At 49.7% G+C, this 24,370-nt stretch overlaps 2 protein-coding genes across 3 annotated transcripts in view; one reads left to right on the top strand and one right to left on the bottom strand.

The window, feature by feature from the left end:
• Positions 1–653: 653 nt before the first annotated feature.
• On the bottom strand, positions 654–9,408 carry C2H9orf78 (chromosome 2 C9orf78 homolog). Its single transcript, XM_047768659.1, has 9 exons — positions 9,247–9,408; positions 8,839–8,898; positions 7,127–7,178; positions 6,181–6,251; positions 5,443–5,520; positions 4,425–4,622; positions 3,566–3,702; positions 3,360–3,458; positions 654–1,323 (listed from the first exon to the last, which is right to left on the bottom strand). Exons 1-9 carry the CDS (start codon positions 9,327–9,329, stop codon positions 1,232–1,234), a joined length of 870 nt encoding a protein of 289 aa, XP_047624615.1. The 5' UTR covers positions 9,330–9,408; the 3' UTR covers positions 654–1,231.
• Positions 9,409–9,531: 123 nt separating this feature from the next.
• USP20 (ubiquitin specific peptidase 20) overlaps positions 9,532–24,370 on the top strand; it is a 42,998-nt gene continuing 28,159 nt past the window's right edge. The window contains exon 1 of one of the 2 annotated variants that reach the window (XM_047768662.1): positions 9,532–9,625. The gene's annotated coding sequence lies outside the window, so the exon portion shown is untranslated. Of the gene's footprint in view, positions 9,626–22,849; positions 22,874–24,370 lie in introns of those variants that run through there. The other variant, XM_047768661.1, reaches the window with a different exon arrangement.

Below are 24,370 nucleotides of genomic sequence, written 5' to 3' on the forward strand. Positions count from 1 at the left end.
TTTTTTTTTTGGTCTTTTTAGGGCCACACCTGCGGCATATGGAGGGTCCCCGGGTAGGGGTCAAATGGAGCTGTAACTACCAACTTACACCATAGCCACGCCAGCTAAGAGAGGTTCCTCCGGGTCCTACACCACAGTTCAGGGCACCGCAGAATCCTTAACCTGCTGAACAAGGTCACGGATAGAACCTTCGTCCTCACGGATGCTGGTCAGGTTCATTAACCACTGAGCCACCTCAGGAACTCTTAACATCCTATTTCCAATCCAGGGTCCCACCCAAGATACCACATTATATTTAGTTGTCATGTGTCCTTAGCTCCTTTTTTTTTTTTCTTTTTTTAGGGCCACACCTGAAGCATATGGAAGTTCCCAGGCTAGGGGTCAAATTGGAGCTGCAGCTGCCCGCCTACACCACAGCCACAGCAACACAGGATCCTTAACCCAGTCACTGATCAAGGACAGGGATTGAACCTGCATCCTCACGGATGCTAGTTGGTTTCGTTACCTCTGAACCATGATGGGAACTCTGTTTCTTAAACTAAATGAGAAAACCCCTCTAAGGAACTGAAGTTTGCTTTTGTGCTGCCCAGCCCCCAGGCCTGAACATATTACCTAGTGCTGGTGTAAGGAGACGCAATACAAGCGATAAACAATGTGGGTCCATTTCATATTTAATACTTAAGTGCTTAAAGCGATAGAAATTGTTTTTTCTCTCTTAATGAAAAGAAACACAACTGTACAAGTCAGAAAATACCAGTGTCCCTTTGATCTCATCCTAGATTTTTCTGCCATCAGCTGGCTCCACCGTAAAGAGGGATGGATGCATTTCTGAACCCCGTTCCTGATATTTACAAGTAGGAGACATGATTGCATATGTAATGAAAGCACAATCTAAAGGGTATTATCTCACCCTAAACTCACAGCTGTTTCCTCCTGACCCAGGGCAAATATTAGGAGGAAGTCAACATATTTACAAACAAGATTTAATAATGCTCACAAGAAGAGAGTTTTCCCCCAAATGGAAAAACTACACATTGTCTTGTTTCAAAAGGTTACACACACGGTGCCTGAAAAATCCAGCATGTGAGGAGCAGGGTTAGCAGCGTCTGTTTTGGGAACCGTCTGCTATCAGTGCACAGGCTTCTGTCCAGGCAGCCTGTTATCATGGGGAGAGAGGGAGTGGAGGACACTATTTAACACCCCGCTCTGTGCTGCTCCCCTTCTGCCTCCCTCAGTACCGCCGGTTCATCTTCTTGAACTTCTCGTAGTGATAGTCATCGGTGGCCTTCTCATTAGCAGGACGCTTGCGGTTGGGAGGGGACCCTGAGAAGGAAAAGAAGAAAACCGTTTGCCACGTTGGACGCCACCCCTGGGCTCAGCTCTGAATAGCAAGGACAACCATACCTGACTCCCTGCAGAAGCCCCCAATCCTATCCTAGTGAACAGAAACAGAGCAGGGCCTGAGTAAATGCTCGTTATTAAGTGCATGACGATAAACGAGGCAGATTCAGACGCTAGCCAAAACGTGCTGATTTCAGCGTCAAGACCAGGGGAACGGCAGCAGCTAAGCGTCACTGAGAGTTCAACTGTGAACCAGGCACGGTACTAAATCTTTTTAGAAACAACTTTCTTTCCTTTTTTTTTTTTTTTTGTCATTTTAGGGCCGCACCCACAGCATGTGGAAGTTCCCAGGCTAAGGGTCCAATTGGAGCTGTAGCTGCCAGCCTACACCACAGCCACAGCCACAGCCACGCTAGATCTGAGCCGCATCTGCGACCTACACCACAGCTCACAACAACACCAGATCCTTAACCTACTGCATGAGGCCAGGGATTGAACCTGCATCCTCATGGATGCTAGGCAGATTCTTTCCGCTGAGCCACGAAGGGAACCTCCAAGACACGACTTCCTTTCACCCTCTCAGCAATCCCAGCAGGGCATGTTACCATCTCTGCTCAGACAGCTTAGGGGACTTGCTCAAGGTCACTTAAAAGGTGAAGGTCGGCTGAGAGTTGAACCCAAGTCTGGTGACTGCAGAGTCCCTGCTTATTAGATATTAATAACAAGAAACTTTGGAAATCAAAGCCTGCACAGACCAAGTGTTACAGAAAATAATTTCCACAGCAGGAAGGAAGAAACAGCAACAGCCGGGCTTTTCCGAAGCCTCAGCACCTTCAGCATTTCTTCAGGATCGCCCGTGTCAATGAAAAGGATGGCGCCACCTGGTGCCAGTGAGCACCTGGGAGGGGGCACTGCTGGATGCTGCTGGTGGGCGAACAAATTAGCATCAGGCTGCCCAAGCATCACCTGGCGAGTTGAAGGTAGCTTAAGGACATGATCTAGTCAGGCGCGACCATCAAGGCACTGTTTAAATGGGATAAAATGGGAAACGACCTGAGTGTCCCAGCAGAGGGAGAGGCTCAGACTGCAGTACATCTACCTACACAGCAGAATATGAAATGGCTCCTGAACAGGAAAAAAGTATTTACTGTCATGGAGAGACATGGAGAGCACGCTAAAAAGCAACGAGAAGCTGTTAAGTATATACAACATACATTTCCTATACACGTATGAGTATTTTTGAAAGGTCAAGAAGGTTATACAGTCCGCCCATGGTATCTGCATCTGAGGCTTCAACCAACCCCAGGCTGTGTAGCACTGCGTTTACAGTCCAAGGTTGGCTGGAAGCTGTGGATACTGAGGGCTGACTGTGAGCATCGGCAGATTCTGGTATCTGTAGCGGGTCCTGGGCCAGTCCCCCGAGGAGAATGAGGGATGACAAATACGTAAAGTTGTTAACGTCGGCCGTCTTCAGGTGGTGAAATTATGCAACTTTTTTCTTTTTGTTTCCTGAAATCTAATTTGTTGAGTCTCTAGTATATTGGCCAGCACAGTGAATCCTTAGAGCAACCCCTAGTGGTAAGTTTTATTACCATCCCCATTTTATTTTATCAGTTTTTTTTTTTTTTTTGCAGTTTTGAGGCCCACACATGGGGCATATGGAAGTTCCCAGGCTAGGGATCGAATCGGAGCTGCAGCTGCCAGCCTAAACCACAGCCACAGCCATGCCAGATCCTTAACCCACTGAGCAAGGCCAGGTATCAAACCCACACCCTTGTGGTTACGAGCCGGGTTTGTTATCGCTGAGCCACGATGGCAACTCCACCATCCCCATGTGAGAGGTGAGGAAACTGAGCCTTGGGAAAGGGAAGGCACAAGGCCATGGTCCAGAGCACAGACCAGAACCCAGAGGCCCTGGCTCCGAAGCCCATGCGCTGCCCCTTGAGAGTCCGCCCCCCGACCCCGCCGGCCTGGGGCAATGGCTGCTCCAGGCGCCCGGAGGCCTCTGCCGTACTTACGCTCGGGCTCTGGCTTCTCTGTGTCGCCCACTCTCAAGGGTCGGGCTTTGGGCTCTTCTTTGTTTCTCCGTATGGGAGCATTGAGCTCCTCGTGGTAAACTGGAGCGAGAGAGACCAGAGGATGTGTCAGGCAGGCTCTGGGAACCCAGGGACCTCAACCCCATGGCGCTGGCAGGGCTGCCTCCCCAGGGACGAAAGACGCTTACATCGGTTGTGCTGCACGTAATTCACTGCCATGTTGGTGGGCACGAAGGATGTCTCGCTGTCCTTCTTCTTGTTCTGCTGCTCTGCCAGCAGACGGGCCTTGGCATCCTCCGTGGAAATGATATTTTTGATTTTAGCGCTATGGGGAGAAAGGAGCCACACCCCCATTAGATGGTCCCAACCTTTGGGCCTCAGATGGAACTGACTGGAGGGGCTGGCAGGCCTCCACTGCCTGAGGATGTCACCTGTCTTGGGGCACAGCGCTCTACAGTTTACCAACTCCCCCTGCAGTCACATTCTCATGGAGCTCTCTCGGCATCGGAGATGCAGTTCTTCTCTGCTGACAGAGAGGAAGCTGAGCCAGAGAGGTCACGTGATCTGCCTAAGGCTCAACACTGGCAAGGCCACAAAGGAGGCAAGAAGCCAGAAGTTTCCCAACTTTCTACCACCCCCGAAGGTGGTTCTGACCACTGCATTTCCTCCACGAAAACCCCCTTTTAGAGCAGATGTTCTACACTAAAAATGAAAGGGGGGTCACCGGTGGCTGAGCCTTTGTCGTGGCTCCTGCTGGGATAAAACAGAATACGAGGACCCGATCAGAGGCGCTGAAGAGCAGTGAACAAAGGCTAAATGAAAACAAACACTTTTGCTTCCGGCAGTCGGGGTCCCCTGTCTCTTTAACTACCGTGACTGACCCTTCAGAGAAACGCCTGGCAACAGCCAGCTCGGGCTGCCAGAGAGAAGGCGATTTATATCTACGGGTTTCCAAGGAGACAGGTGAAGAGACAGTCCCCCTGGCTTTCAACTGGAGCCCTTCTGCTTGGGAGAGGAGAGAGGCCAGAGCGGGGCTCGGGAACGCACTCGATGCCGAGGTCCACCTCGGGGATGCCGCTCAGCATCTGGTTGGACAGCATCTCCTCCGTCCTCTTCGCTGAGGAGACCCGGATGTTCTCCGGAAGCTCGTAAAGGCAGTCCTCCGCGTTCTTCGGCTTGACTTTCTGTTCCTCGTGTTCCACGATCCCTTTCCTCTTCTTTAGCTCTGTCTCAATGTACTTCATCCTGAAATGAGAAACCCACAGGCCTCAGGGAGGGGTGGAAAAGCTCACAACTGGTGTCTTTTTTTTTTTTTTGGTCTTTTTAGGGCTGCGCCCGCGGCATATGGAAGTTTCCAGGCTAGGGGCCGAATCATAGCTACAGCTGCCAGCCTACACCACAACTACAGCAACACCAGATCCAAGCCGTGTCTGTGACCTACACCACAGCTCAAGCAGCGCCGGATCCTTCACCCACTGAGCAAGGCCAGGGATCGAACCCCCAACCTCGTGGTTCCTAGTCAGATTCATTTCTGTTGCGCCACGACGGGAACTCCACATCTTTTAAATTAGTGTCCCTGACACCGGCCCACCGAGCAGGGATGGTTAATGATGAAGTGTCATCGTTCCATGGAGAAGAAAAATCCAAATAACTTGAGTTTTTCAATCAAGCTAAAAATTTCCAACTTAAAGCACCAATTTACACCACGAGATTCTGTCCCACCACATACGTAAGGTTCTTTGAAGACGAAAAGATACACGGCAGACGGTAGGTAGTTATTTAATATCCTTGATGGCAAAATAAAGAAATGGGCAAGTCCAAAGTTTGTCCCTGCACTTTGATGGGGGGGGGGGTGAGGGGTTATTACCACTCCGGGAATCTAAAATTCCAAGAACCACACTTTCAAAGAATTTTTAGGAGTTCTTCAAAGTTCTCAAGCCTGGGGTGGGGGATGGGGGCCAACTCTGCTGTCTCTGGATAATTCTAGAAGTGTCCCCAGTGACTAAACATCTTGGACGGTATCTGGCTGGAGCCCACCCCCCATTCGCTCCCTGCTGGCACCTACATGTCGGCGTCCTCATCCCTTCGGTTGGTTTCAGCGGAAAACGACGTCCCCAGATGGAGATCCTCCTCTTCGCTGATCCTACAAAAAGCGAGGCAGAGCCTTAGAGTCACAGCTAAATGAGGCTGAGCTGGACGGGAATGAACGGTACGCGTAAAACAAGCACGCGACAAAAAGCACAACGTCCTGTTTAAGGTTAAACACATATACATACATAACACATAATACAAAAACAGGAGGAACTCCAGAAATGCACGCAAGCAAACGCTGGGCCTCTGGAGATGCCTCAGCGGAATGGGTAGATATGTTTATTTTTCACTTTCATATTGCTTGTACTTGTGTTTCTATGTTTTTTGTTTGTTTGTTTTTCTTTTTTTGACTGCACCTGTGGCATGCAGAATTTCCCAGGCCAGGGATCAAACCCAAGCCACAGCAGTGACAACACCAGATCCTTAACCTGCTGAGCCACTAGGGAACCCAAATGTTTTTCTTTAAAAGAAAAACAACTTCCACATGAGTTGGAGAGACCATGAACAATGCACCTTTACAAAAGGTGTCTAGCCATGTTACTCTAAGTGAACCTTTGGAGCTTTTGTTTTCTTTTGTTTTTAAACAACAGAATGTTTACAAAGCACAACGGTACTTCAAGATGTCCCATTAAAGATGCTGCAGGCCCTAGAATAACACAGACCCAGGCAGAGGCTACAGGTGAAATTGCATCTCAGCCTGCCTTGCACTTACTTCTCTTTGCCTCTTTCTTTTAGTTTCTTCATGTCCACCATCCCACCTGTCTTCATCTGAAAGGGATCATCCTGCAGAAAGCAAACAGAGCAGGAAGCATCTATGTAACTGGCAGGGCAATTTTTTTTCACTTTTGTCTTTTCAGGGCTGCACCCGTGGCACATGGAGGTTGCCAAGCTAGGGGTCCAATCGGAGCTGTAGCTGCCGGCCTACACCACAGCCACAGCAATGGGGGATCCAAGCCACATCTTCGACCTACACTACAGCTCATGCAATGCCAGATCCTTAACCCACTGAGCAAGGCCAGGGATCGAACCCGCAACCTCATGGTTCCTAGTAGGATTCGTTAACCACTGCGCCACGATGGGAACTCCTAGGGCAATTTTTTTAATGGCTGCACCCACAGTATGGAAGTTCCCGGGCCCAGGATCATATCATCCTGCAGCTGTGATCTAGGCCACAGCTGCGGCAATGCTAGATTTTTAACCAAACTGGAGATTGAACCCCTGCCACCATCTTTAACCCACTGCGCCAAGCTGGAGACTGAACCGGAGACAAGACAAAGACAACAAGAGAGGATCTTTAACTTGTCTTGCCGCAGCAGGAATTCCCAATTTTTTTTTTCTTTTTAGGGCCCCATTGCGGCATATGGAAGTCCCCAGGTTAGGGGTCGAGTCAGAGCTACAGCTGCCAGCCTGTGCCACAGTCACAGCCACACAGAATCCGAGCCTCATCTGCAACCTACACTACAGCTCACGGCAACGCTGGATCCTCAACCCACTGAGCGAGGTTAGGGATCAAATCCAAATTCTCATGGACCCTAGTCAGATTCGTTACCGCTGAACCATGACAGGAACTCCCCCCATTTTTGTTTTTAAGCAAACACAATCACCCACTGAAGAACAACCACCTCTTCCCACTGCCCAGGGAGGACCCCACAACTCACCACTAGAGTGGTCTCTTCTTGTACCTTCTCTCCCACCAGCAGGGCTACAGCACTGAGAAAAACCAAAACATTGGGGGAAAAGAGAAAAATGGCAAAATGCAGAAATGATGAGAAACCCTTCGGAAGTCTAGAGGTTGCAACCTTAGTGAAGAGTGAGACATGAGGGGTGGACACCAAAGTCAGCTGGAAAAGCCTACAAGAATAACAGGCTCCAACAAACACTCTAGATGCTGGAGGTGGGAGCAGTGGTAAGCTTTTGCTCTCAGGGAAAAAGAAACTAAAGACAAATGTGGGAAAATACTATTGCAGCCTTATTTGATGCTGAAATTTTACAATATGGCCTACAGGTCCCAAACTAGGAGATAAGTTAAATTATGATATGTACACTTGGTGGAATACTATGCAGCTGTTAAAAATGTTTTGGAAAAATAACCCACCATGTGGATGAATGCCCACAGCATCATGAGTGGAAAATACAGGGAGTTCCTGTTGTGGCTCAGCTGGTTAAGAACCCGACTAGTAGCCATAAGGTTGTGGGTTCAATCCCTGGCCCCAGCCAGTGAGTTAAAGATCTGGCATTGCCATGAGTTGTGGTGTAGATCTCAGACATGGCTCAGATCTGACGTTGCTGTGGCTGTGGTGTAGGCCAGCAGCTGTAGCTCCAATCCGACCCCTAGCCTGGGAACTCCCATATGCTGTGAGTGTGGCCCTAAAAAAATAAAAGACAAAGATATTAAATGGAAAATTCCAGAAATAAACAATTCGTAAGTTAAGTTACCGGCCAATCTGGATACTATAATGAATCTCTGCCATCCAGTCCCACAGGGGAAGTGAATCATCTCTGTCTCAAGTATCCACATTGTATATAACCCACTCATCAGTATGGGGAAACACAGTATATTTAAGGCTTCAGACATCCACCGGGGGTTTTGGAACATAGACCCTGTGGATGGGGTTGGGGGTGGGTACTACTGAAACAGAATAAAAGTAGAGCTGCTTGTCTTTACAAAAGAGAAAGTAAACAGACTGGAAAGAACGTTAAATGTTAACACTAGTTACCTCCGTAAGAGAGGATTATAGGTACTGCTTCTTTTCTTTTTTTTTTTTCTTTTCTTTTTTTAGTTTTTTTTGGAGCTGCACGCGAAGCATATGGAAGTTCCCATACTAGGGGTCCAATCAGAGCAGCAGCTGCCAGCCTAGCCACAGCCACAGCAACATGGGATCCAAGCCACATCTGCGACCTGCAGCTTGCAGCAACCCCAGATCCTTAACCCACTGAGCTAGGCCAGGGGTGGAACCCACATCCTCATTGATACTAGCTGGGTTCTTAACCCACTGAGCCACACTAGGAACTCTGTTATTTTCTTGATTATACTTTTCTAAATTTTTCCAAACTCTTAACAATCAGCATGCATTTCACAATTGATCCGGTGCAGTAAAAACACGAATCAATGAACCCGTTTCTGTACCTCTTGAGCAAACTTCAAGACCACAAGGCTCATGGCCTGTCCTGACTAAACATTTGATAAAACGTTTAAATTTGATAAAACGTTTCCCTCTCCAGGCAGTGCAAGATGTAAAGTGTGTCCAGAGAAGGAGCTATGTCTGAAAAGACATTTGTGACGGCGTCTCGGGAGAGGGTGAGGGACCGTGGCGTCTCTGTCATCTCCGCCTCCTCTTCCTCCAGGTCCCCTCCCCTACGCGGTACCCACCTCACCCCGTTGGGCCTCTTTCTCAAGTTCTGTACCTCTCGAGTCTCCTCCAGTTTTAATCTGAAAGAAAAACAATATTCAGGCTGAGGAACCCTCCGCGGAACTTGAGTCAAAAGATAGCTTCAGTGGACATCCCCTACACCTCTGTCCAGCCTCCTGCAGGGGTCCAGAGGGTGACTGCGCCTAGACCCAACTGGAGTCAGATCCGCTGCGCACCCGGGGCACCTCCTCAACCCTATGAGACTTTGAAACGTCGGCCTTATCCCTTAGAGCTTCAATTTCAGCATCTGCAGAAAGGGATAACAATTCGGCTCAGAGCAATGGTGTCAACGAGGCGTCTGGCCGGTGGTGAGTCCCCCTAGCCTGTCTCTCTCTTCCTGCCCCGTGGAAGCCTTGCCCCAAACGCACCGAACCTCCTCTGAGTCCTGCTCATCTTCCTCCGACTCCGAGTCAGCCCGGCGCCGCCGGAAAGTCTTCCCCGTGACCGGCATAGTCTGGCCAGCCCCGCGTACTAGCCCCTGCGTCGCTGCGCCTGGATCTGAGTACTTCCGGCGCTCAGCAGTGAGGTCAGAGCGCCGGCCCTGCCCGGCCCCGCCCCAAACATCCGGCCCCGCCCCCGGCCCACACCGCCCATCTGACCACGCCCCCAACCGCGGCGTCGGCCTCTCCTGATTGGGCATCCCAAGGGGAGGAGGCGGGGCGCGGCCGGCAGGGCCTCACGACCCTGCGCCGTGCCGCGGAGGGCGCGCTTGACTGACAGGCGGCGGTGGCGCGGTTGCGACGGCAGGTGAGTTCCGGGCCGCCGCCGGCTGCTTCAGGGGGCCGGGTCTCTCCAGTCAGGGGCGACCCCAGCCCCACTCCGGGCCGGCGGGGTCCTGGCCCTACCTGGTCCGCAGAACGCCGCGGCCAGGTGAGCAGAGCCTGGGACCCTCCCCTGGCTGCCACCGCCCTGTCCTCTCCCCCGGCCAGCGCCCGGGGGGGGATCCTCTCGGGCCCCACCGCCCCACTTCGAGCCTCCAGGGGCTCGTTGCTTCTCCGAAACAGGGGCCGCCATCTCCTTTATTTTGCCTGGGCCTGACCCAGCCTTGAAAGCACGCGTGTGGCGTCTCGGAGCGCTTTTATTTTCCCGGAGTCTGGGCCCTGACGTGCACTTTTTTTTCTTTAGGGACAAAAGATGACCACTTCTTAGCGATGAGGAATGAAAGTCCCAGCCCAGATTGCCCCACTAATGATGGCTTCCAGCCACTTCTCTCCAAGGAGAGTTGCGTCTTGGTGTTTGGAACCTACTCGGAAGGGTTTGAGGGAGAGGGTGCTTGCTGGCCGCTTCCCGGGACCCTTGGGGGCCTTGTTTTCGTTCTTTGTCACGAGCACTGTCGCTCTGGCCTCCGCCCCTTCTACCCGAGGATGCCGTGAGGATTAAGTTTATTTGAAAAACAGACATCAGCGAACACTTAGGAAGTAACTAAATGCATACATAACGGCTTATGGGACTTGTAGAAAGCCCTTAGTTTTCGTTTTTTTCAATTTACTGTCTGTCCTTTCCTTTGCAAGAACTGTATCGAGTCCTTATTACAGGGCAAGCAGTGGACTTAGCATTATTTCATGAACTCAGTCCAGCAAGCCCCTGAAGTAGATTCCGTTGTTTTTCATTTTGCAAACAAGGACACCAAGGCTCAGAGAGGCAGTATGTGCCTCAGGTTACACAGCGGGAAGGTGGTGGAGGAATCAGTCACAGGTCTACCTCTGTTGCACCTTGTGCAGGGTACCTGGCACAGTGAGAGTTCAGTGAGTGTTTACTGCAGCATCTGTCATTCCAGCTCCCTGGCTGGGGGGAGGGGCTGATGAAACTGTGGGTTCCCTCCTTCTGGAAGACCATTCTGAAGCAGGGCAGTGGTTTCTGGAATGCCTTACTTTTTTTCTGGAACAGTCTCCCCTGAGATTATTGTTCTTTTCCTTGGACCAAGACAAATGGTAGACTCAGGACTCCTTTTGGCTTGGATGAAAAGCCATATTTTAAAAATCTCAAAATCTTGCCCTCTGCAGTCTGGTTCAGCCAAACCCAGGAGAATCCCTGGGCCCTGTGTCCCTGCGGGCTGAAGGAGAGGCTCCCTGGGAATTGCTGCAGGAGCCCAGGGAGCCAATGCCTGCAGCTCTCATGCTTTCAGAGTTGGCTCCAGTTTTGCCCACCCCAGCAGCCCTCCCCCCAGGGACTACTGGACAGCATTCAAGAGGTGGCCACAAGGCCAAGGACGTTTCTGGGTCTTCCTTCTCATCCGACATCCCAGGGAGAACCATCTGGTACAGATGAGCTGGTCCCACTGGGCAAGGCCGCAGTGCCCACCACCTCCTGGGCTGTGGCAGATCTAATTGAGACGTGTTTAGCAAAAGTAATGCTGGGGAGTTCCCCTCATGGCTCAGCGGTTAACGAGCCCGACTAGGATCCATAAGGATGCGGGTTCGATCCCTGGCCTTGCTCAGTAGATTAAGGATCCTGCGTTGCCGTGAGCTGGGGTGTAGGTCACAGACGTGGCTCTAATCCTGCATTGCTGTGGCTGTGGTGTAGGCCGGCAGCTGTGGCTCCGATTTGACCCCTAGCCTGGGAACTTCCATATGCCTTGGGTGTGGCCCTAAAAAACAACAACAACGAAAAGGTGATGCTGGAAAAAAGTGGCAGCTGTGAATCTGGCAGCGTGCAGCCGGGCTGAGGGGCTGCACATCCTCTTAAGTTTTGAGGGGCCTTTTTGGGCCTGGGATGAACCTGCTTCTCAGCGGGAGCCTCTGGGAAATCTGGGTTCTCTTCCGTTCAGAGATACCTCATGTTTTAGTTTTGTTTGAGAGTTTGGTTCTTGATGGAAATGTCCAGGTTTGGCTTGAGTTTGGGTTACTGTGCTGGCTCCTTTCTGGAGCCAGGTGCAGTGCGGGCTTGTCTCGGGCTCACTGAGCTTTATTGTCCAGATAGATTTGGAATCCAGCAAAGTGATCGCAGCTCACAACCAGGCCGTAGTAGGTATTCAATAAATGGTTGTGGGACTGATTTATTTATTCAGCACATATTTACTGAGCTTTCAGTATATGGAGCAGGCACTGTTTTAGATGCTTAAAATACATCAGGGAGCAAAAGAGACTAATGACCCCTCATCTAGTGGACTTTGTGTTCTAATAATAATATAACTATGTTAAGAATGTTGGAAGGTGATGCTATGCAGGTTCCATCCCTGGTCCAGAAACTTCCATATGCCACTGGTGCAACCAAAAAAAAAAAAAAAAAACAGAGCAAGGCAAGGGAGTCAGGAGTGGGAGGGCGGATTGACTCTCACATTTTAAATTGGTGTGTTCTGGTTTGCGATTTGGTGGGTAACAGGAGGAACAAAGCAGTGGCCTGAATTATAGGCCAGTCCTGCCAGCTTGCCATGTGCATCTGGGCAGGAGGCTTCCCTTCTCTGAGCCATTTTCCCCACCAGACCCCTGCTCTGCTGTTTACTGGCTGTGTGACCACGGCATGAACCTCTCTGATCCTCTTCTGCTTGGTGGTTTTAGGGGGTCCTCGTCTGAGCTTTTGCTTATACTTACGCAGGGTTTGAGGCTTCTCAGTGACCTGGGCCAGTCAGTGCCTCCAGCCTCTTAACCTCCAAGGTCTGCCCGTGTTGGGCAGCCGCAAACCTGTGTCCCTTCCAATTAACTGCCTCAGTTATGGACCCTGGAACAAAGTGCGGTCAGTACCAGGTTGTTATCCTAAATGTAAGGAATTTAAATTGAGCAGAAAAATGCTCTGTGAAGAATGACTCGGGAGTTCCCACTGTGACTTAGTGGTAATGAACCCGACTAGTATCCATGAGGATTCAGGTTTGATCCCTGGCCCTGCTCAGTGGATTAAGGATCCGGCATTGCTGTGAGCTGTGGTGTAGGTCGCAGATGCAGCTCGGATCCCAGCATTGCTGTGGCTGTGGTATAGGCTGGCAGCTACAGCTCTGATTCGACCCCTTGCCTGGGAACCTCCATATGCCATGGGGGTGCACCCTAAAAAGACAAAAAAAGGCGGGGGGGGGGGGGGAGTGCAGAGGAAGCTACCCTTGGGGTATGGTCGTCCGGGTTTGAGGAGGTCAAGGTCATCCCCGTTCCAGGCTGGCTGGGGCTGTTTGGGAGGTGGTAGAGCCCACGGTTCAGAGCACTGACTGCAGGGCAGGCCATCCTGGGTTTGAGTCCTGGTTTGGCTGCTCAGTAGCTGTATGACCTCCGGCCAGTTACTTCACCTCTTGCAGCCTCAGGCTTAGCTCTCTTAGTGATGGCGGTGGAGATGGATTTAGCTGTCAGAGTGGCCCGACCTCCGGGGTGGTAATGAGGATTTAGTGAGGTCTGTTAGTATCGTTCCAGTGCAGGGAGCCATCTGGGCAGGACTCGTCTCGGAAGGAGAGCTGAGGGTCCTGCTCTGAGAGTCAGGGGCCGGTGGCCTTGGGGAATGAGACTGGTGAAAGGAAGGGATGTATTTGGGATTTCGGGAAAACGGAGTAGAATGGAGAGAAGGCAGGAGGGAGGGAAAGGGTACGTGATCTGAGGGCCAATGGGAGTGTGGGGTGTGTCTGGCCAGGTCGTGTCTCGCCAGGGCAGGTGAGTGTCCCTGTGTTGGCGGGGGGACCTGGCAACCTCACCTTTCCCACCCTGAGGGGCTGGGCCCTTAGCTGGTGGGAGGACACAGTCGGAACCTCCAGGAAAGTGATGAGTGATGGGCACCTGCGGCCTGGTCTCAGCAGCTGGCACCCAGCCCAGATGTGCTGCCTCGTGGCCGCGCCCCTGTGTCCCTGCACGGGGAGGGGAACGCGCCTGCCCTTATTCTGAATGAAGCATCTTGGAAGTCTCATCCTGGGCCTGCGATGGGTGGGCCCTTTGCCAGACCTACCAGCCTGCCTCCTTTCCTCCTGTTCTCGTCCCCAAGAGAGGAGAGGGGTCTGGTGGGTCAGGAGGGACAGGTAGGTGCCCAGGGTCAGTGGAGTGGAGGCACAGCCCTCTGGCTGGCATTTCAGGCACCGGCTGTGGGGCGGGCTCCTCGCTGACTCCCAACAACGCATCGAGCTGCTGCTCTCAAGAAGGATCCAGCTCTCTCAGCAGCACTGGTTTCTTTCCCTTTCAGTCTTTATTAAGCGCCTGCTGTGTACACTCTGTTTATTTGCACAGAGGGAAGGATGAGAAGGGCTGTGAAGGTAGAGCCCCCCCCCTTCCCACTGCGTCACTTCCATGCCACGTGACCTCGGGCAAGTGGCTTCCGTCTTGGAGTCTCATCCTCCCTCCACGGGAGGGAGTGAAGCACTAGGCATCGGGCCTGGCGCTGGGCAGCCGCTCGGTCCCGAGCTCCTGTTGCTGAGTCAGGGTTGCCCTTCTTCCTGCTCCCACCTTAAGTGAGATAAAGCAAATGTTTAAAAAGTACCTATTTTGAAAAAAATCAAACTCACAGGAAACTGGCAAGAATAATAAAATGAAATCCCATTTATTCCCTTTACCTGTATTCACTGATTATTAATATTTTTTCCCTGTTTACTCCGTATATTGATACACTCATTATTGTCGTAATTATTATCGCTGATCATTTAACAGTAAGTTGGGGATATCATGGCCATTACCCCTAAATTTTTCAGGAGGAATTATGTAAGAATGAGGACATTGTTTTTATTTTGTTTTGTTTTGTTTTTTCTTTTTTCTTATTTTTAGGGCTGCCCCCACAGCATATGGAAGTTCGCAGGCGAGGGGTCCAATCAGAGCTACAGCTGCCAGCCTGCACCACAGCCACATGGGATCCGAACCACGTCTGCAAGCTACACTGCAGCTCAGGGCAACACTGGATCCTTTAACCCACTGGGCGATGTCAGGGATTGAACCAGCGTCCTCATGGATACTAGACAGGTTCTTAGCCCACTGAGCCAGCATGGGAACTCCTGGTGTTTGTTTCTTCCATCTTTGGCCATACCCACGGCACATGGAAGTTCCCGAGCCGGGGATCAGATCCCAGCCACAGCTGCAACCTACGCTACAGCTGCAGCCACACCAGATCCTTAACCCACTGCGCCACAGCAGGAGCTCCAGAAAGTGGTTTTCCTCCTTAGACCCTTTAAGGTCGATGTAATACCATATATGTCCCAGGGCCACCATAGCAAAGTACCACAGACAGGATGGCTTAAACAACAGAAACTTATTTTCTCATGGTTTTGGAGCCTGGAGGTCCACGATCACGACGTCAGCAGCTTTGGTTTCCTCTGAAGCCTCTCAGACAGTGACCTTCTTGCTGTGTCCTCCCAGGCTCTTTTCTCTGTGTGCATCCTTGGTGGCGCCTTGCGTATCTAAATGTCTTCCTCTTATGAGGACAGCAGTCAGGTTGGCTCAAGGGCCCCCCTAAAGACCTCATTGAACAGAAGCACCTCTTTGAGGGCCTTCTCTTCTGTTAATTACATTCTGGGAGTTCCCACTGTGGCTCAGAAGGAACGAATCCAACTTGTATCCATGAGGATGCGGGTTCGACCCCTGGCCTCGCTCAGCAGGTTAAGGATCTGGTGTTGCTGTGGCTGTGATGTAGGCCAGCAGCTGCAGCTCCGATTCAACCCCTAGGCTTGGAATCGTATGACACAGATGTGGCCCTAAGAAGCAGAAGAAAAAAAAAATTGCATTCTGAGGTACCAGGGCTTAGGACTTCTACCTATGAATTTGGGGCTGGGACCTGATTCAGCCCATAACAATTATGTATATTCAGATTTGTCAGTTGTTCCACTAATGTCTCCTTTTCCCTGTTGACCTAGGGTCCAGTTTTGTCAAGCGTTTTTTAGAAGCTTTTTTTTTTCTGAAACAGTTTCTCAGCCTGTGTTGAGAAAGGGAATTGATCTGCCCAGAAGCAGAGGTACTGGCTGCCTTGGGACAGGAACAGTATTTTAAGAATTTGCTCCATGGAGTTCCTATCATTGCTCAGCAGGTTAAGAATCAAACTATGGCGTTCCGGTCATGGTGCAGTGGTTAACGAATCCAACTAGGAACCATGAGGTTGCGGGTTCATTCCCTGGCCTTGCTCAGTGGGTTAAGGATCCGGCTTTGCCATGAGCTGCGGTGTGGGTCGCAGACACGGCTCGGATCCCGCGTTGCTGTGGCTCTGGCGTAGGCCGGTGGCTACAGTTACAATTCGACCCCTAGCCTGGGAACCTCCATATGCCTCGGGAGCAGCTCAAGAAAAGGCAAAAAGACAAAAAAAAAAAAGAATCCAACTAGTATCCATGAGGATGCAGTTTTGATCCCTGGCCTTGTTCAATGGATTGGGATCCAGCGCTGTCGTGAGCTGTGGTGTAGGTCTCGCACACAGCTCAGATCCTGCATTGCTGTGGCTGTAGGGTAGGCTGGCAGCTGCAGCTGCAGGTCGACCCCTCGCCTGGGAACTTCCATATGTCTTGGGTGCAGCCCTAGAAAGAAAAATAAATAAATGAAAAGAATCTGCTCCATTCCCCGGGGTCTCTCCTCTGGGTTTTGTTTTGATGTCAGAAGCACCAGGAGGTGGGCTTGGGTCTTAAAACGTGTCTCTGAGAACTAGAGCTACCTCCCTCACCTGCTGCGTCCTATCTTCTGGACGTTGGATGTTTCTCCGCAGGGCTGGGCAGCCTGTGCTGTCCTGGGCAATGGAGCCCTGAGTGAAAAGCTGGTGAGGAACATGTGACTTAACGCTCCTACTGCTCTCAGCTTCCCGATCCATAAAACATGGCCAGTGACGCAATTTATAGTGTTTAGCAGGTTTAAAAAGGTTTTTTTTTTTATTAAAGTACAGTTGATTTACAATGCTCCCACAATTTTGCTGTACAGCACAGTGACCCAGTCATACACACATATATATATTTTTTATATTATCTCCCATCATGTTTAAACCCAAGAGGTTGGACATAGTTCCCTGTGCTGTACAACAGGAGCCCAGTTTTTGAACATTCTTGCAGGCAGATCAATACAAACTCTGAGCCGCCCTGCTCGTCCACGTGCTCAGACGTCGTTATGCCAAATCCTTCCTGGTCATTGTCCCACCTCATCCTTTCAGTCACTCTCGTTGCTGTCCTTGTTCTCATTTCGTGGAGGAGACTGAGGATTGAGTGACTTATCTAAAGACACACAGCTTGCAAGGAGCCAGATGCAGGGCTAGCTGTCTCCATTACTGCTCTGTCATTGCATCAGGCGTGATGTCTGTGGAGCAGCTGCCACGTGGGAAGAGCTAAGTGGAGAGTGGCTCCTATTAATGGTTATAATGTCCTTAGTGGCTGCATACAGGTCTCCTGGTGTTGAAACTCTGTGTCCCATGAGACAGGGCCCAGGCCTGGCTTGTTTCCCATCACCCCGAGGAGCTGCTTGGGCAGAGTTGGCTGGACAGCAAGATAAAACGAAGTTAAACCTTTTTTTTTTTTTTGTCTTTTTAGTGATGCACCTGTGGCACTTGGAAGTTCCCAGGCTAGGGGTCGAATCCGAGCCACATCTGCAGCCTAGACCACAGCTCACGGCAACGCTGGATCCTTAACCTACTGAGTGAGGCCAGGGATTGCACCTGCATCCTCATGGATACTAGTCAGGTTCATGACTGCTGAGCCACAACGGGGACTCCCAAATTGAAAACTTTCAAAGAGCTGGGACCAGTAAAGTAAATCCTGGAAGACTCAGGCACTCCAGATGTTTCGAGTCCTGTGTGGCACTCCGGTTTTTGGTACCACCGCTTGACTTTTCCCTGTATATAAACTGATCTTTAATGATTAACTTAAAAAAAAAATGTTAGGGATGGCCTAGTGGTTAGGATTTGGGGCTTTCACTCCTGCAGCCTGGGAACTGAGATCCCACATCCAGCTGCTGCATGCCATGATAAAAAAATAATAATTTTTTAAATTAAATTTTTACAATGTTAGTAAACCTTAAACTTTCTGTGTTGTTCATACATTGTTGGGAGGCAGATAAGTGTATATAACCTTTCTGGAGGGAAATTTGTCAATCTCTATCCAGTGCCTTCTTCAAAATGTACATTTTGGAGTTCCCTGGTGGTCCAGTGGTTAAGGGTCAGACATTGTCATTGCTGTGACTCAGTGTCAATCCCTGGCCTGGGAACTTCTACATGCCATGAGGATGGCAAAAAAAAAAAAAAAAATGTACATTTTGACCTGGTCATTTTTCCTGTGGTCAAAGATGTAGTCAGAGAATTATATTCTAGAATATTTCTCACTGCCTTATTCCAATAACATCACACACACACACACACACGCACACATCCTAGGTGTCCAACAATATGAACGCAGTTAAGGATTGTAGAGCTTAAATTGAATGCAATATAATATCATCCAGTCATTAGAAATGAAGTTGGTGACAAGAAATTTAGTGACAGGGAAAGGTATGTAATATAAATGAAAAAAATGTGTATACACACTATATCTGTTATATTCTAGTTTAGTAAGTTTTTTTGGTGGTTTTTTGTTTGTTTTTGTGTTTTTTAGAGCTGCACCTGCAGCATATGGAGGTTCCTAGGCTAGGGGTCAAATCGGAGCTGTAGCTCCCGGCCTATACTGCAGCCACAGCAATGCGGAATCTGAGCCATATCTGTGACCTGCACCACAGCTCACAGCCTGATCCTTAACCCACTGAGTGAGGCCAGGGATTGAACCCTCATCCTCGTGGATCCTAGGCAGGTTCGTTAACCAGTGAGCCATGAAGGGAACTCCCTCTAGTTTAAAGATTTTTATATTCAGTAGTTCCCACCGTGGTACAGTGGGTTAAGAATCCAACTGCAGCAGCTTGGGTCTCTGGGGAGGCTCGGGTTCGATGCCTGGCCAGGTGCAGTATGTTAAAGGATCCATTGCTGCCACAGCTGCAGCTTGGATTCAGTCCCTGGCCCAGGAACTTCCATATGCTGTGGGTTGTGACCATAAACATAAAAAAATAAATTAAAAAAACAAAAAGATTTGTATATCCATACATACGGACAAGACTTATCAGAACACTAACCATTTTTTTTTCTGTACAGGAGGATTACAGATGATTTTTATTTCATTTTATGTTTATGTTTTTCAGCTTCTATAGAGGTATATATTAATTTTATTAAAACCAAACACAGGTTTTTTTTCTATTTACAGGATAGGTAGACGATGACAGATTTTAATCCCAAATGGAAGTTAATGAGGCAAAAACAAAGGTGTTAAGAGCAGATCTTCTGAAAGGGACACAAGGTGAAGAGTGGTCCTTTCAAGCCATCCAAGGAGCAGCTGAGACACTCCCTCTGTTGGGGCTTCTGGGACCCCCTCAGGTGCTTCTGCTCTTCTCTGAAATGGCCCTAAAATGTCCTGGTCACTCTCTGTGGGCCTGGAGAGCTCCAAGGGTTGAGGTTCTGCTCCCCCACAGTGCTCTCGGGGGTTCAGGGGGAGAAGCACGGACAGTCCCAGGAGGGGAACCTTACATGCTCCTCTTGTTTTTGAAACTTAAAAAATTATACTTAAAAGTAACCTATTACAGGAGTTCCCGTTGTGGCTCAGTGATAGTGAACCCAACCAGTATCCACGAGGACGAGGCTTGATCCCTGGTCTTGCTCAGTGGGTTAAGGATCTGGCATTGCTGGGATCCTCTGTGGCTGTGGCTGTGGCTTAGGCCCGCAGCTGCAGCTCCGATTCAACCCCTAGCCCAGGAACTTCTGTATGCCATGGGAGCAGCCCTGAATAGCAAATAAATAAATAAAAAATAAAAGTAGCCTGTTAGGGAGCTCCCACTGTGGTGCAGCAGGTTAAGAATCCAAATTCAGCAGCTCAGGTCGCTACAGAGGTGCGGGTTCAATCCCCGACCCAGTGCAGTGGGTTAAGGAGCCAGCATTGTTGCAGCTGTGGCATAGGTTGCAGCTGCAGCTCAGATTCAGCCCCTGGCCCAGGAACTTCCATATGCCAAAGGCACGGCCATAAGAAAAAAAAAAGTAACCTATTAGGGTGTATTTTATGAAAACAGCACAAATTCCTTGCAGAAAATGCAGACAAGCAAAGAAGGAGGAAATAAACATCCCTGACTCCCTCCTCCCAGAGATGATGATGGCACCTCTTCCGGGGGCACAAAATTATTTTACCAAAGTGGAATTTTGCTGTTACAGTGTTTTAGAGCTTTTCGACTCTTTTTTCCCATTATGGTTTATTACAGGATATCGAATTGAGTACCCTGTGCTGTACAACAGGGCCTCATTAATCCATTCTGTGTATAAGAGTCTGCATCTGTGTGCCTGTTTTTTTGGTTTTTGGGTGTGGTTTTTTTGTTTGTTTGTTTTTTGTCTTTTTAGGGCCGCACCTCTGGCACATGGAGGTTCCCAGGCTAGGGGTCGAATCGGAGCTGCAGCTGCCGGCCTACACCCCAGCCACAGCAACGCCAGATCCAAGCCGCGCCTGCGACCTACACCACAGCTCACGGCAACGCCGGATCCTTAACCCACGGAGCGAGGCCAGGGATCGAGCCCACAACCTCATGGTTCCTAGTGGGATTCGTTTCCACTGTGTCACGACACGAACTCCCTGCCTATTCATCTTTTGATGGACCCTTGGGTTGCTTCAGCCTTGAGTTATTACAAATCCTGCTATTGTGAATATGAACTTAGGTGCACGATGATCTGTCCAGGCCCTTGCTTTCGATGCTTTGGGGGTACACACCCAGTAGTGGAATTGCCGAATCATTTGGAAATTCTGTGTTTACTCTTTTTGTTGTTGTTGTTGTTGTTGTTGTTGCTATTTCTTGGGCCGCTCCCGCGGCATGTGGAGGTTCCCAGGCTAGGGGTTGAATCGGAGCTGCAGCCACCGTCCTACGCCAGAGCCACAGCAACACGGGATCCGAGCCGAGTCTGCAACCTACACCACAGCTCACGGCAACGCCGGATCGTCAACCCACTGAGCAAGGGCAGGGACCGAACCCGAAACCTCATGGTTCCTAGTCGGATTCGTTAACCACTGCGCCACGACGGGAACTCCTGTGTTTACTCTTTGAGAAGCCTCTGAACCGTCTTCTAGAGCAGCTGTGCCTCTTCCATTCCACACACAGTGCCCAACTTTCTAGTTTCTCCGTATCCTTGCCAGCATTTGCTATTTTTTTGGTGTTTTTTTTTTTTTTTTTCTTTTTAAAAATAGCCATCCTAGGGAGTTCCTGTCGTGGTGCAGTGGTTAACGAATCCGACTAGGAACCGTGAGGTCTCGGGTTCGATCCCTGGCCTCATTCCGTGGGTTAAGGATCCAGCGTTGCCGTGAGCTGTGGTGTAGGTCGCAGGCGCGGCTTGGATCTGGCGTTGCTGTGGCTGGGGTGTAGGCCGGCAGCTGTAGCTCTGATTCGACCCCTAGCCTGGGAACCTCCATATGCCGAGGGTGCGGCCCTAAAAAGACAAAAAAAAAATAAAAAATAGCCATCCTAATGAGTGTGAGGTGGTGCAACTTGTTTTTGTTGTTCAACATTCTCTGAGATTTATCTGTGTTGATAGTATAGATATCAGTCATTTATTTATTTAAAGCGTGGGCTTTTGTTTTTCCAGGTTTTTTTTTTTTTTTGTTATTGTTGTTGTTGCTATTTCTTGGGCCGCTCCCGCGGCATATGGAGGTTCCCAGGCGAGGGGTTGAATCGGAGCTGTAGCCACCGGCCTACGCCAGAGCCACAGCAACGCGGGATCCGAGCCGCGTCTGCAACCTACACCACAGCTCACGGCAACGCCGGATCCTTAACCCACTGAGCAAGGGCAGGGACTGAACCCGCAACCTCATGGTTCCTAGTCGGATTCGTTAACCACTGCGCCACGACAGGAACTCCCTGTTTTTCCAGGTTTTTAAATCAGTTTTATTGAGGTATAATTTATATCCAATAAAACACACCCTTTTGAAGAGTTCTGTCATAGTGGTGTCTTTATCTCTCCATTTTAGCCCCAGATAACCTTTCTGTCACTCTCGATTAGTTATGTTTTAAAGTGCTTTTAATCGACTTTGTTGAGGTATAATTTATATGCAGTAAAATTACATGTGCTTCAGAGATATAGTTCCTGGAGTTCCTGTTGTGGTTCAGTGGGAATGAACCTAACTCGTAACCATGAGGACTTGGGTTTGATCCTGGCCTCGCTCAGCAGTTAAAGGATCCAGCCTTGCCGTGAGCTATGGTGTAGGTCGCAGAGGCGGCTCGGATCCTGCATTGCTGTGGCTGTGGTGTAGCCCAGCAGCTGTAGCTCCAATTGGACCCCTCGCCTGGGAACCTCCATATGCCGTGGGAGTGGCCCTAAAAAGACAAAAGACCAAAAAAATTTATTAAAATATAGAAATAAAAAATAAAAATGAGTGAATGAAGAGTTCCCGTCGTGGCTCTGTGGAAATGAATCTGACTAGTGTCTATGAGGGTGCAGGTTTGACCCTTGGCCTTGCTCAGTGGGTTAAGGATCCAGCATTGCTGTGAGCGGTGGTGTAGGTCGCAGACGAGGCTCAGATCTGCCACAGCTGTGGCTGTGGTGTAGGCTGGCAGCTCCAGTTCTGATTCAACCCCTAGCCTGGGAACCTCCATATGCTGCAGGTGTGGCCCTAAAAAGATAAATAAATAAATAAACAAAGATATAGTTCCTGGGATTTGGCAGGTATAGAGAGCTGGTTAAATTCCAGCCCAATCAAAATCTAGAACGTTTTTGGATTTCCCATTATGGCTTATCTGATTAAGAACCCAACATAGTGTCCATGAGAACGCAGGTTCAATCCCTGGCCTGGCTTAGTGGGTTAAGGACCCAGCATTGCTTCAGGCTGCAGCATAGGTCACAGATATGGCTCAGATCCAGCGTTGCTGTGGCTGTGGTGTAGGCCAGCAGCTGCAGCTCCAATTTGATTCAGCCCGTAGCCTGGGAACTTCCATTTGCCACAGGTGCAGCCCTGAGAGAAAGAAAGAAAGAGAAGGAAAGAGAGAAAGAAAAGAAAAAGATCTAGAATGTCCCAAGACCCACAGAAAGTTCTCTCTTGCCCCTGCAGTGCAGCCTTACCGTCTGCCCCAGGCAACCACTGATCCAGGTTCTCTGTCACTGCAGGTCAGTGTTGTCTGTTTTGAAATTTCATAAAAATAGAATCATGTAGTATGTACTTTTTTTCTGATTTTCTCAGTTTAATGTTTCTGGAATTTAGTCATGTTGCTGTATCAGTAATTGTTTGTAATGCCATGTACCGCTGTGTTACATGAAAATACCGCCAATTTGCTCCCCTGTTTGTTGGACATTTAGGGTCTGCTATTTTTGGCTGCTATGTATAAAGCTATTATGAGTGTTTGTGTACAAGTCTTTGTGAAGATGTTTGTTTTCATCGCTCCTGGGAACATATCTAAGAGAGGAATTGCAGCGTCACATGACGAGGGCATGCTTAATTGCCGCACCCTTGGCATGTGGAAGTTCCCACACCAGGGACCGAATCTCAGTTGCAACTGCTGACTCCAGATCCTTTTAACCCACTGTGCAGGGCCAGGGATTGAACCTACGCCTACAGCAACCTGACCCACTGCAGTGGCATTCTTTGTTTTTGTTTTTGGTGGGTTTTTTTTTGTTTGTTTGTTTGTTTTTTGCCATTTCTTGGGCCGCTCCCGCAGCATATGGAGGTTCCCAGGCTAGGGATCCAATTGGAGCTACAGCTGCCAGCCTGCACTACAGCCACAGCAACGCCAGATTCGAGCCGCATCTGCGACCTACACCACAGCTCCCGGGCAAGGCCGGATCCTTAACCCACTGAGCGAGGCCAGGGATTGAATCCGGCACCTCATGGTTCCCAGTCAGCTTCGTTTCCGCTGCGCCACAACAGGAACCCCTCCCCTCATTTTAATCAGTGCTTCAGTGGATGTTTTTGCCATTCTGTCTTTGCAGACACCCTTGATTACTTACTTCGAGAAAATCTGGAGCCACATTAACCCCCCTGACTGTTGGTTGCTCTCTGCTGAATTTAGACTGGTGGAGACGTGTGTGCAGTGGGATGCGGCATGCCAGTGACCAGGCTTGCTTCTGGGGAGGCCCAATGCACTGTGACTTACAACAGGGGTCAGCTAATTGTGGCGGCAGCGGGCAGGGATTGGTCTGGTGGGCCCTTAAGCCAAGAATTAAAAAAAAAAAAATACTTTTAATGGATTATAAAACAAAACAAGAACACATAAGAGTATGTGATAAAGATGTGTGTGGCCCACAAAGCCTGAAATATTTACTTCTTTATAAAAAAATGTTGCCAACCCCTGATTTAGAGCAGGGCCCAGCACTGGACAGGCCTCATCGTGTCCCCACCCACTACTTACTAGCCCAGCCTCGACCACGGCCAAGTTCCTAGCTCCTTAAGTGCCAGTTCTGTTTCTTTATTTGTTAAACAGGGGCAGGGAGAGTACACAGGAGGTCGTTAGCCACCAGGTTGGGTTTGGTTCTGTTTTTTCTATCTGGCGTTGAAGGAACGTAAGCAGTCCGCTAGCACATGTGATCAAAGAATGGACCTGTCACTGTCCTCCTTGTCTGGGACACGGTCCATGGCCCTGGGCATCAGGCTCGTAACCCAGCTCCACC

The sequence above is a fragment of the Phacochoerus africanus genome, chromosome 2 (assembly GCF_016906955.1).
Source record: "Phacochoerus africanus isolate WHEZ1 chromosome 2, ROS_Pafr_v1, whole genome shotgun sequence".
Classification (NCBI taxonomy): Eukaryota; Metazoa; Chordata; class Mammalia; order Artiodactyla; family Suidae; genus Phacochoerus; species Phacochoerus africanus.